The 13721-nt window shown below is 26.9% G+C and overlaps 1 protein-coding gene across 6 annotated transcripts; it reads right to left on the bottom strand.

Annotated features, from left to right (window-relative positions):
• Positions 1 to 30: 30 nt before the first annotated feature.
• On the bottom strand, positions 31 to 13705 carry LOC100869150 (uncharacterized). Of its 6 annotated transcripts, none has more exons than XM_086905932.1 (22): positions 13428 to 13705; positions 13083 to 13205; positions 12769 to 13026; positions 12513 to 12695; positions 9843 to 12443; positions 9202 to 9342; positions 8743 to 9017; positions 7986 to 8668; positions 7799 to 7926; positions 7268 to 7324; positions 6490 to 6657; positions 6022 to 6090; positions 5443 to 5757; positions 5010 to 5381; positions 4727 to 4933; positions 4511 to 4663; positions 2868 to 4449; positions 1802 to 2790; positions 1433 to 1717; positions 1184 to 1357; positions 731 to 1110; positions 31 to 652 (listed from the first exon to the last, which is right to left on the bottom strand). In XM_086905932.1, the coding sequence occupies exons 1-22, from the start codon at positions 13488 to 13490 to the stop codon at positions 532 to 534; spliced, it is 9327 nt and encodes a 3108-aa protein (XP_086762058.1). In that variant the 5' UTR covers positions 13491 to 13705; the 3' UTR covers positions 31 to 531. The 6 variants fall into 6 exon arrangements, with proteins under 6 accessions (XP_086762058.1, XP_086762059.1, XP_086762060.1 ...); XM_086905933.1 differs by having other exon boundaries at positions 6022 to 6087; XM_086905934.1 differs by having other exon boundaries at positions 7268 to 7321.
• Between the last annotated feature and the right edge of the window lie 16 nt (positions 13706 to 13721).

The following is a 13721-nucleotide window of genomic DNA, read 5'->3' as shown; positions in this document are numbered from 1 at the left end:
TCCTATCACTGAATAACAATCTGCAAAAAAGACATTTTATATTTTATTCAGAATACAAAAACGTACAGGTTTTTAATAAATAAATATTAGAATACTTATTACAATGTACAAGGCACAAGTTTGTATTCTTATAATAACAATATATGTATAAGAACAATATTTCTAGCAATAACTTTGGTAAAACACAATATATAAACACTAATATAACATAATTTTGTTCAATTTGTTAAAAATATTAGTAGCACACAATATCATTATCTAATAATTAATGTAGAATCTTAACGCGTGTTTGACAAATGATAATTCCTATACTATAGTTCTATATACATTTTGTAGAAAAAATACAGTTAAATTTTTAACAACATCTTTTCCAATAAAAATGCCCAGTTTCAAACGTTTTTGGTTGAAAACAACCGAAAACAGCAATCCCATGCGGTTCATACAATAATAACCGCATTTACAAAATAATGACGTGATATTTAAATCACAATCTACTATGATAATTAGAAAAATTAAATACAAAACATAATACTATTCTGGAATAATTTGAAGATTTCCAGTTTCTGCCATGGCTAAACCTAATTTCTGTTGAATATTTTTCAAACGTTGATAATACTGTTCAAGTGTAAACCCGTCAAAACCACCATCCCCGCTGAAAATTAATAAATAATAATTAATACAATTTAAAATAATTAAAATTAAATTTGAAATAATTCATTAATTTACTTACTTTGAAGTACTCTTATCTCGGACAGGAGGTGAATGATTCATAGCGGTTTTCTGAATTGGTAAAAAAGATTGATCTATATTCCATAATAATGTTTTTACACCTATTCTTTTGCCAGTGTTCCATCTCACAATTAGCCATTTCATTCTACAAATACTGATCACAACAAGTACTGCACTTCTAAAACGTACTTTTGGCGATTTTTTGTTGCGACCTATCACTGCATAAGATCGTTGTACTTTAGTTAATTGAGCAAGTACAGACAAAGTATTTTCTTCAGACAATTGATAACCACCAACAATAGATAGCAAATAGCGTTTCTGATAAGCTAGAGCCTTTCGTCTGCTATCTGCTCGCAGAAATTTCCCATAAAAATGTTGCAACTGTGAAAAAGAATAGCATTATATCATTAAATATAAAATAAATATGTGTATATATATATAAAATAGAAATTACTTTTTCTGTATGTTCTCGAGTGTTCAAATCTTGAGGTGTTTTACATCGTTTCACTTGACTTTCAAGTAATTTGATTCGTTGATTCAATTGCTCCTTATCTTCTCTTGCTTTCATTAATTTTTCCTGAAGAATAGTTTTCTCTGTCAAATATTTTTCGTTGATATTCGTAAGGTCCTATAAATATAATATTATAATTATAGAATGCAATGATTCATAAAATGATTAAGAATTTATTATTAAACTCATTACTTCAATCTTCTGTAAAAATTTAGCAGGAACATTTTCGTTTGAGAACCTATTTTTCAATTCTTTTGTTAGTTCTAATTCCCTTATCGTGTATGTTTTTATATCTTGCTGTAACTCAGTGATCACATCTTTCAAGTTGTTTTCCTCATCTTTGGCAGTAGTCAATTTTTTAATTAGATCACTTTCTCTTTCTTTAAGAGTTTCCACAGTTTCAGTTAATTTTACCTCACGTTCAAGGGACTCTGTTAATTCTCTTTTTAACTGCTTCATATCGGCTTCTAAATCCATCTAAAAAAACAATTAATTATTTATTAAAAATAATAGAAATCAATCATTATAAAATATGTAAAATATATATATCTTTATACTAACTATTACTTCTCTAGCATTATTAATTTCTCTTCTCGAAGCTTTAAGATCATTGTGTTCAGAAGTACTTCTTTCTTGTCTTCTAGTTTCTGCATCAGACATGGTCTTGATTCTTTTCTGTAACCATTCACATTCTTCTTCTTTTGCTTTTAATTCTTCTTTGGTACGCCTGAGATCAGTTTGTAAATGATCTTTGGTCCCTTCTATTAAAATCAAATTACTTATTAAATTTTCTCTTTTTTCTTCTTCCACTTCAAGTTGTTTCTCAATGCGATTCTTCTCTATCTGTAATTTTTTCAAAGTATCTTTGAGCTCTACATTATTTTTTTCTTCTTTTTCAAAGTTTTCCATTAGTAATAGATATTTTTTTCTTTCATTTTCCAAAAGATCTGTTAATTTCGGTAAGTCATCGGCTTTCTGGGATTGTACATGTTCTTTCATCAAACTCAATTGCATCTCTAAATTTTTGTATTCCTGTTGTAGCAAATTCAATTCATTTTTAAGTTTTGCCTCGTTATCTAAAGAATTTTTTTGTTTATTCTGAAGAAAATCTATTAATTCTGAATTCCGGATATGTTCAATTTGCATTGTTTTATGTTCTTTTTCAATTTCAATCTTTAACATTCTCATTAATTTTTTCTCCGAAGATAATTCATCATCTAATTTCACAACTTTTTTTGATTCTTCTGTCAAATCTGATTTAAGTTGGAAGATACGATTTTCATATTCTGTTATTTGACATTTAAGCATTTCTCTTTCGATCTCCAAATCGTCTTTCAATTTTTTCAATTCTTCATTGATCTTGTTAGCTTGAATTAGTTTTAATTTTAATTCCATATCCTGATAAGGAGTAGAATTATGCTTTTCACATTCAGTTTTATGTGTCTTTGTGTCACTTTCTATGGCATTCATGATCTGTTTGTCTAAATGAACTGATAAATTTAATTCTCTTTGTACCATATCTTCAATGTCAGTATCATCTTGTGATCGTTCTGCAAATACATGATATATAATTATTAAAATAAATAACATTTTATCTTATATATCTTATATAAAAAAAAATACTTACGCGCAATTAATTTTAAATCAGATAACTCTTTGCTCATTTTGTCCACCATATCTCTTAACTCAGCAGTTAATTTCTTTTCATCCTTTAACTTTTTTCTCAACTCCACTACATTTCCAGATTCTTTCATTTTATTTTGTATAATTTCTAAAGCTTTGTGTAGACTCTTACCATCATCATTCATTTGTCTTATCATTTTATCTTTTTCTTTTAAGTATTCCTGCAAATGATGAATTTCTTGATCCTTTTCATTAGAAGGTGATGATGTTTCCGACACGCTAGTGCGTCTAGCCATTTCTTCTAATCTTTTAATGATCTGATCTCTATTATTTAGACCTTCAGTCAGTCTCTGAATTTCGGTTTGACATTCTAATAATTCTTGTTTAATCGATTGATATTTGGTCTTAAATTCGTATAATTGTTTGTTCTCATTTTCGATCTCAATATTACGGGTTTGAATTGTTTCAATGGTAATATCTTTGTCAAAAATTATATCTTTAAAATTTTGTATTTCTTTTATCTTTTCATGAAGCAAAGTAGTATATTTCCGTGCCTGTTCTAATTCTTGTTCCTTTTCTTCTATATTTTTCTTCAATTTAATATTTTCTGAATTTAGCTCCATTATAATTCTTTCATTCATTTGCATTTTATTCTTATGATCTTGTATTTCTTCATCTTTTAATTTTAAAACATTTTCTACTTCTTGAAGATCTTTCTTTATTTTATTCTCTGATACCCGTGATAACTCATATTGATTCTGATAAAAATATTTGTCTCTAGAAAGTGTTTCTATTACCTCTTTGAATTCTATTTGTAATTCATCATAATGTTTCTGTAAAGTAATTAAATCACTTTCTTTTTTATTTAAAATTGCTGATTTTATATTTAATTCCTCTTTCACTATCTGCAATTGATTCTCAAACTTCTCCATCTCATTTAAAGTTTCATTAATGGATGTTTGGGTATATTTTATTGATGTAACACAAGATTTATTACTATTACTGTCACTTTTCTCATCAATATGTTTTTCTGGAGATTTCTGCAGTTGAATGCACTGTTGCTCAGTCTTGTCATTAGAAGGATTATTTTCTAATGAGGAAGTCTTTAATTCTAGGCCACTGTGTAATAAATCTAACATTCCAGATTGTTGACTAGAAGTTGCAGATAAGCTCTGAGAACCAAGATCCAAAGGAGGAACTTCAGGATGAACCATTTTAGCATTGTCCATCAAAGGCACAATTGAATCGTCTATACTTTTGAGACTAAATGGAACTTTGAAAGTAGATACATTAGGTAAGTTTTGAGTTGTATTAACTCCTCTAATAGCTTCTGTAGTCTCTTCACATTCCGAATGAATTGATAATATATCACTTAATGTACGTGCACTATTCTTTGCCTCTATTTGACGTGCTAATTCTCTTAATTGCGTTTCATCTAAATTTAGCGAAGAATACATTTCAAGTTGCTTTTCTTTTTTGGATAATTGTTCTTTCAAATGATCTATTTCTTCGTTTTTATCTGCTAACATACTATCCATTAGTTTTGGTAATTCCAATTGAGCATGCTCTTGAACGCCAACTTTTGCCTAATAATAATTTTATTTAGTTAAATGCAATATTTATAGATATTTAATTTAAATTATATACCTGGAGAATTTTTTTTTCTTCTTCTACAACTTCCAGATGTTTTTTTAACTTTTGAATCGTAACATTTTCTACTTGTACCACATTTGCAATCTCTGCTTGTTTTTCTTGTAATAATTGGTTAACTCTATCTAATTGATTCTTCATATCCTTTAACTAAAAAGTAAAAAATATTTTATAGAAAATGACGATAAAAGAAATATAATATTCAATATTTACTTCTAAATCTTTATCAGCAATGATTCGTTCTAATGATTGAAATTTCGTATTAGCTTCATGAAGTTGTAATTCTAAGCGAGATGTTGCTTGTCTTTGAGCAAATGGAGCACTTTGCTTATGCTGTTCCAATCTACCACGCATTGATTGTATTTGGAATAATTGTTCAGAAGCTGTTTGTTGAAGAATTTCTTGTTCTGCTTGTAATTCCTGTAAAAAAAAAAAAAATAGAATTTTTATAAAATTACATAAGAATCAAATTTTTTTTATTTAATTTTTTTTTTACTTCATTCTGATTTCTAAGTGCTGTCACTTGCAATTCTAAATCTTTAATTCTTTTGAAAGCTACTTCTTCGGCTCTAGCATGTTTTAACATTTTCTCTTTAAGTTTTAAAAGTTGGTCAAGAGGTAACATAGGTGGAGCAGTAGGATCATCTGGTGTGGGACACCGTGTAGCATCTATTTGATCTCTGATAGACACATCCTCGCTTGGTTGGCTCAAGCTTAAATTGGAACTACACATGTGCGCAGATTCCAGTTCTTTAATTCTTTTATCTAATTGATTTTGCATATCACGCAGTTCCGTTTTCATTTGCTTCAATGCAGCAGAATTTACGTTAAATTGCTCAGAACTTAATTTATGTTTTCTTAATTCCTCCTATAAAATCGTATTTTAGAAACAAATATTCTATATAATTTTATAATAAATTTAAACTTACTTGTAAATGAATAATGTGTTCATTCAATTGTTTGCTTTCACTACCCATTTTAACAGCATCCAATTCTTGAACTAATTCATGTTGATTTTTAGTCTGTGCAGCAATTACAGTTTCTAATTGATTGATTTGTAATTGCAGAGATTCTTCTTTCTCAGTTTTAATTTGTAACTGTTGTTCTAAATCTGTGATAATCTCTCTAAGTACCCAGATTTTGTCAATAGCTGCTTTGAGTTCACTCTCGGTTTCATTTTTTTTTGCTTCTGTGTCAGACATAAGAGAGGACATCTCTCTCATTTGAGATTCCAGAACTTCTACCTAGATTGCATTTAATTTTTTAACAAATTCTTCGTTTTTTTAAGTTTAATTAATTACCATAACCATTAGCTGCTAGAAAGCACCACCAATATGTAAAGCACACAAAGATATAATATTTGTTCAAAATAATGAATTAAAAATTACATGCATAATACTTTTATTAAAATAAAATATATATTACTTTAATTTATTTTTTTAGTCAATACAGCTTAAATTTGAAATATTATTAAATATATTAATTCTTATAAGTAAATAACCACTCACAGTTGCACCGATGTCAGATGCTTGAAGCGTAGGGATGTCTGATGTTGCTTCGGGTGATAATGTGGACTGCTTTGTGCGACAAACAGAAAACCAAAACCAAAGTGCAGAAAAACTTGTGTTAAGAGATTAGTAAAAATGCGTGTTAATAATAAGCTGCTTAATTACTGCAATATAGCTAATGACAATTACAAAAAATAGATTTAAATTATATATGATATTTTAAAATTTGTCTATTAATTTCATCAATTTATATGAAATAATAAAAATTGTGAAAATATCCCAATCCAAAACAAATAAAATTAATTATTTCTGAAAAAGTTTCTGTATCTGATTGAAATGAATTATTATTCAAATTACAAGAGAAGAGTTTTCAGAAAAGCCATATAATACCTTAAATGCAAACAAATATTTCATTTTTCGAATTTGTTTATTATTTTTTTAAATAATATAAGATTTCTTGGAACTCACTTCAGATGTGATACGTTGATCTCTTTCCTTCTCTCGTTCACGCTCCTTAAGTTGTTCCTGCAGAATATGTATTTGTTTTGCAGCTTCATCTCTCTCTGTTTCTCTTTCACTTGCTTGTTCATCCAAGAATTTACGGGTTGCTTTTAATTGTTTATCTGCTGCCTCGATCTACACATATTTTCTTTCAATTAATATAAATAAAAATTCTAAGATGTGAAAATAAGTTAACATAAAAATCTTGAATTAAAAAATCAATAAAATATATATTTTAATAAAATTAAAAATTTTAATCATATTAATTCATATTAATACACATTCAATAAATTATGTTATAGAAAGTAAAATTACATAAACACATTATATGTAAAAAAAAATACCTTTATACAAAACAAACATCAATCTAATAAAATAAAATGTGTCTACAATTTGTAAAAAATTTTCATTAACTCTTTTCAAGCATATTTGATTTTTTGTTTTCAGATATTTAATAAAGCAATCTGAAAGGATAAGGAAAAGTTAATTACATGCATATAAACTAGCATTAGAGAAAAATACATTTTTAATATACATCTTCAATATTTATCAAGATATTATTGTTATTTATGTATACTAGCATGAAATTTAATCATTTGTAATACCACTTGTAAACTTTGTTAGAATTGCAAAAATTTATAAAATTATTAATTTATTATAAAATATTGTGCAGTTTTAAAGTTTAGGGCTAAAATTAACTTACGGAGCAGATTTTTATAATAGTATTAGTAAGTCTATAATTTACCTTTCGGTGGCAAACCCTGTGAATGTATGGGGTAGGAGTGGGTTCTAAAGACACCTGCTGCAGATAACAGAACGCTAATCAATCGTTTTAAAACTGCATTATAAAGCTATACATTTTTATCTGTCGTTCTGTTTTTTCACTTTTTTTTTATTCCATATACTTCTTTTTAAAAAATTTTTTTTTATTTCAATTATTTGAATATTATTATTAAATAATAATATTATTAAATATTAATAATAGAAAAATCAATTCAAAATTAAATCTCAAAAATTGATATATAGGAATAAACACTATCTATCTATTTATGAATTAAAAAAAAATTTTGTGCAATATATGTATAAATAATTAAGCTTGTAAGTACATTAGAAAAATTAAAATAACGAACTACCAAATACTAAACTCTCATTTTCAATATGCAATACACCACAAATATTTCGTATATATGTGTATATATATATATAGCATACCAACTCTATATAATAAAAATACATGCAATTTGTGCATTCTTTAAAAGAAAAATTTTTAGTTTACCTGTTGTTGTAAATCTTCCTTTTCTTTTTTAGTTTCTTCCATCAATTTATCACTCTGTCTAGACAGTTCATCTATCAATTGTAATAACTCTGTACAATCTCCTCCTCCATTTGATAACACATGTCTGACTAAAAAATAAAATATAAATATAGAAATATAGACTGAAAAATTATTTCATTTTTCATACCTTTCTCTTGTAGTTGTGAAAAGTCTTGTAATGTAGTATCAATACCCACGTCATAATTTTCCCCATAACCTTCTGTGATTGTTTCTTTTTTATTCTCTGCATTAATCAGCTTTCTTTGAAGATCGAAAATAGTCATTTTTTGATGATCAATTTCTTCTTGGTAGCCCATAATCAGAGTTTCAGCATGATGGAGCTTTAAATTTAGTTCTTCATTCATTTTATTCAACCAAAGAATATCTTTTGGAGATAATTTTCCTTCAATTGACGAAGTATTAAGAATTTCAGCACTCTCAGATTTCAAACGAAGTATGCAATTGTTTAATTCTTGTTTTAATTTTTCTGTTATGTTATCATCTTCTTCTAAAATAGTTGGCAAAGTTTCAGCATTGCTGTTTATTATTGAAACTATCTCTGTAGTTTTGGGAGCAAAATGCACTCTTCGGATAATCATCTCAGATAAATTCAATGAGTCTTTTTTTGAACTGATTTTTAATTCATTATCTTTCAATCCCTCAGTTTCATCAAGTTGCATGCTTTTTTCATTATTAACACTATCAGATAATTGTCTTTTAGTAATTTCAGTAAAAAGAGTGTTATTAATTTCTTCTTCACAAACAATAAAGTATTTTATCAATTCTTCAATTAAAGTTTTAAGAGTGGCACACGTTTTAATTAAATTATTTCTATTTAAAATAAAATATTTTTTTAAAATAAATATTAATAAAAGTAATTTTTAATTTTATCGAAATATAAATACCTTTCTTCAAAAATCTTATTATCTGTTAACAAGCTTTTATCACCACAATAATTTTGGACATATTCTGACTTAATTTTATTAAGTTCTTCTCGATGACAATCAATCATCCTAGTCACAGTTCGAGAATGCTCGTCTTTTAAATGTTGCATCTCTTCAATATGTGTATTTTTGAGCAGCTGCATTTCTTTTTTTGCATTACCAGTTAGTTTATCTCGTAATTCTATCAATTCTATTGGCCAATTATCTTCTACGTCCGACTCGATCGTTAAAAGTACCTATTCGTTAAATTACAATAATATGAAAATAATAAACTGAAAATGATATTTTAATATATTAAATTAAATAATTAATTAAATAATTAAATTAAATAAAATTAAATTAATGTTTAATTAAATTAATTAAATTAAATAAATGTTCTAATAAATTTTTGCTAATTGGTGTAGCTAAATCTAAAGCTACCTGAATTTGTTCTTGAAGTGCATTAATAATATCCAATTTAGCTAGCGCAACTTGCTCTTCCAATTGATGGTTGTAGGCTGCTCGCAGTTGCGTTAATTCACCGTTTTCCAACGCACCCGCATCCCATTCTGTTTGACAATGCTGCATGCACATGATCACACAAGAGCTGTTAGTTACAAGAGAAACTGTACATTGTGAATCTATTTAGTTTGAGCTAATACTTTTATTTTCCAATTGATAATTCATAATCTCCTATTATAATTCTTATTAATTAGTAAAATTTATTAAAAAAATGTTTTTAGAACTTAAAAAAAAATCAAAAAAATCAAAAAGAAAAACACAAAATACATTCAAATTAAAAAATCATGCATTTTTTAAAATATATATAAATATTACTATATGAAAAAATATTAAATTAAAATAAAACATTTAAAATGCAATCTAATATACATAAAGAAATAAATCAAAGAATTCGATTTTCATTAGCATGTAACACATATTTCTAAAAAAAAAAGAAGCAGTTATATTGCACAAAAAACATTTAATATATATAACAAACATAATATATATAACAAATAACAAATAAAGTGCATTAAATACACAAATAAGAAGTGCATAAAATTTTTGAGAATTTTACTTGCCTGATTCACCATATTTCTTAAAAATCCATGTTTCCTTTCTTTATTATTATACAGTTCTTTTTCATATATATTTTTCTGGTCTTCCAAAGCTTTTTCATAATTTAATTTCATTTCCTGTCCTTCTATTATTTTATTTTGCAATTCTTGTTGTAAAGTTTTTATTTCATATTCTAGTTCAGATTTATTGTAAGTATTAAAATTTCTATTAGAATACTTAGATTGTTCATCTCCAATTGGAGAACCAAGTCTTGAATTATGTTCAGATATATTAGAAACGTTTAAACAATCGCCTGCACCTCCGAAATACAAATCTTCAGTTATATCTGCAATTTCACTATCATTATCTGACATTTTTTTTGACTGTTGGCTAAATATTTCTTCAGAATATTGCTTTTCCATTAATAAACATTTTTGTTCGAAATACATGCGCAATTCTTCCATTTCTTTTGCATGTCGCCTTTCCAATTCTATTTTAAGATCATTTAGTTCTGTTGTGCCTTCTTTTAAGCCTAACATTAATGATTGTACTTTTCTAATTTCAGATGTAGTTTCAGTTTTTATAGCATTTATTTGTTCGTCATGAACGTGAATCAATGTTTCAATTTCTTTGCGCAAAGTTTCCTTTTCTGATCTTAACTGATTTATAGATTCTTTTAATAAATATATATTCTCTAATTTCTTTTTCAGAACTCTATTTTCTTCCATTTTTTGTTCCTTTTCTGTAGTAAGATTTTCTGAGAGACTAATATAATGTTTCAATTTGCTTTTAATTTCTTCATAATCTGTTTGTTGACTTAAAAGTTCTAATTCTTTTCGTAATCGTTCATTTTCTTCTAAAACAAATGTTAATTTTTCTTGCAATAATACTCTTTTATTACTATTATCAAGATTTTCATTTTTCTCAGATAAAGTTATATTTTTATCTAAACTTTGATCGTGCATCATACTAACAGAATCATCAACAATTCTATCTAATTTATATTGCTTCATTAAGGCACTATTGTAACTAGATGATGGCACAGAGATATCTAATTTACTGTCATTTAAAGCTAAGGTTTGATTCAATTTCTCCTCTACCTCTGCACATTGAGCCCATGCTGTGGCCAATCCATTTTTCAATTGTTCACGTTCTTGTTCAGATTTTTTCAATTTATCTGTTAAATCATATATTTTCTTTATACACTCTGCTAGCTCTGTTTCTTTTTGTTCAAGGATTATCTTAAATTTCTTAATTTCTTGTTGATCTTCTTCAATTTTATGTAACAAATCATTAACAGTATCTTTCATATTCTGATTAGATAATTTCAATTCCTCTTCTAATAATAAGGAACTTTGATCATTTAGATCATTCTTTTTCAAGGAAATCAGTTCAGATTTATATTTATCGCACACATTTTTCATATCTTTAAGTTGTTTCTCATACGATTTTTTAATTAAATCTGTTTGTTCCAATTCCTCTTTTGACTTGCGAATATCCTCTTCAAGGCCTTCAATTCTCTGAATTAGAAGTTTTTCTAATTCTGCTTTCTCCTCAAGTTTTTGTTTTGTTAACTGATATTGAACTGCCACTTCATCGAAAGTCTGATATGTGGTTTCATTTAATTCACTCAAAGTACTCACATTTATACCACTAAGTCTAGATAATGATTTTTCTAAATCATATATCCTATTACTTAAAGTTTTTTCATGAGTTTGGCTGTTTTCTATTAATGATTGTGCTGCTGAGTACCTTGATGAGAGATCATCAAGCTTAAATTTTAAACTTTCATTTTCTTCTTTTAATATAGCAGCATTTGATAAAGCCTGTTCCAAGGAACGTTCAATACTTTCTTTTGATTCAAGAATTGCAGTCACTGCAATGTATTTTGAAGTAATTTCTTCTAATTGAAGTTTATGTAATTTAATCTGTTCGCTTAGCATTTCTTTTTCCTTTTGATTATCTAGATTTAAAATATGTCTAGTCCTTTCTGACTGTACTTTAAACTCATTAAATTTTGATTTATATTCGTTTAATTCAGTTTGGGCAATTTGTTGAGATTCTGAGCGATTCATTAATTCAAGTTTCAAAGCTTCTACAGTTTTTTTATAATGAATCAACTGTGTTTGAAAAATGGAAAGTTCTTTAGCATGTCTAGTATCCAAATCTGGTAGCTCCTTGTTTAAACGATCAGCTAGAATCTTATTCTCTTTTTTCAACTGCTTTATTTCTTCTTCATACTTATCTTGAATATTCATTATTTCCTTTTCATGTTTAGCAGCTAAATCTTTCAATTCTTGTTGATGACGTGTAGTATTTATATTTGTTTCAGTTGTGAATTTCTTTAATATATGTTGCATATCTTGCTTTATTTTATCTACGCGTGCTTCATATTGTTTCTGTTGCTCTAAAGTCTCAGTGATATTTAAATTTTTATCAGCAGCACTTACACGAATTTGTTCATTTAAATTATTAATTTGTAATTTATAATCATTGATCTCTGCAACTCTAGTTTCTTTCTCCATTTCAAGTGTTTGTACATGCTCTAAGTTTTGAGCCAACTGACTATTTAATTTTTGTATCATTGATCTTTGATCATTTAGAGTTTTCTCTAAAGTATCAATCTAAAAAAAAATTCTCTCAAAAAATAAAAATTTTCTCAATCATTTTTTTGATCTGAAAAATAATCTTACCTTTTCTTGTAAGCTTTTATTATTCATAGTATTAATATTATCCTTGCAAGGTATCTCCATTGCATTCAAAGCATTCAATTGACTAGCAAAATTATCTCTTGCAGATATGGCTTGTTGTAAAGACCACATTAATTCTTCTATTAGGTTATCTCTTTGATTCACTGCTTTTTCAAACTCTTGTAACTGTTTCATAAAACAAAAGACATAACTATCTACATATACTATGTCAAAAAAAGAAAAAAAATATTTTATTTACTTTTGTATGATATAAGGGTATAACATCTCTGCTAGGTATACTACTATTCTGGCTTTGAGAAGAATTTGGAGATGACGCTTCTGCTCTCAAATGATCTATTTCTGCATTTAAAGCTTCCACTATGGCTTCTTTTCCTTGTAATAATTCTTCTAATTGAGCTACTCTTCCTGCAAGACCTTCTAAATCTCCATCTGCTTCTCCTTCACTCATACTGACACTGCTTTGTGTCACATCTCTTGAAGAAACTCCTTCATGTACCTATAATTAACAAAACTAGAATTTCAAACAACAAATAAATAAGTTTTTATTCTTACGTAAGATTCCCTATGTCCAATAGATTTGTCATTTTGGAAAGATTCTTCGTCAGATATCTCATCCATCTGATTATAACTTGTACCTTGAACTTTGTTAGCCTTTTCTGCCTTATATTTTTCCAACTAAATTAAATCAAAATCATGTTTTATATACAAAATAAATTTTCATATAATTTTTTATTGAAAGAATTAAAATTTTTTAAATACTTTATTCATTTTTCAAATTCATTATATTAAATAAATTTTCTGTCGTATATAACATAGGAATAACTTATAAATAATTAAAAACTACTTAAGACTTGATATCATAAAAGAAATAATTAATCTTAAGAAAAAAAAACCTACCATTTCTCTACCTGCTTCCAAAGAGCGTCTTCTGCGCTCATCATCTTCTATTGCTTTACTCATTTCATTAAAATTTGACCAACAATTAGCTGTTTAATAATTGACGATAAAAAGCAAATCGATTATTAATTGTTGGACAATCTACAAGCTTATTCGATATATACTACATCTCAAACCCATGTGCTCAAATCGTTCACTGTAAAATGTTTGACCGTTGTCGACTTATAAAAATACGAATTACTATAGCGTCTGACATTGTACCATAAATTTTTCATAAGATAGATCGTGATCTAA

This window comes from Apis florea, unplaced genomic scaffold (assembly GCF_048593485.1).
Source record: "Apis florea isolate Af1SG1 unplaced genomic scaffold, ASM4859348v1 contig_2492_pilon, whole genome shotgun sequence".
NCBI classification, from domain to species: domain Eukaryota; kingdom Metazoa; phylum Arthropoda; class Insecta; order Hymenoptera; family Apidae; genus Apis; species Apis florea.
The sequence above is the reverse complement of the archived record's forward strand: the minus strand, read 5'-3'. Positions and strand labels throughout refer to the sequence as shown.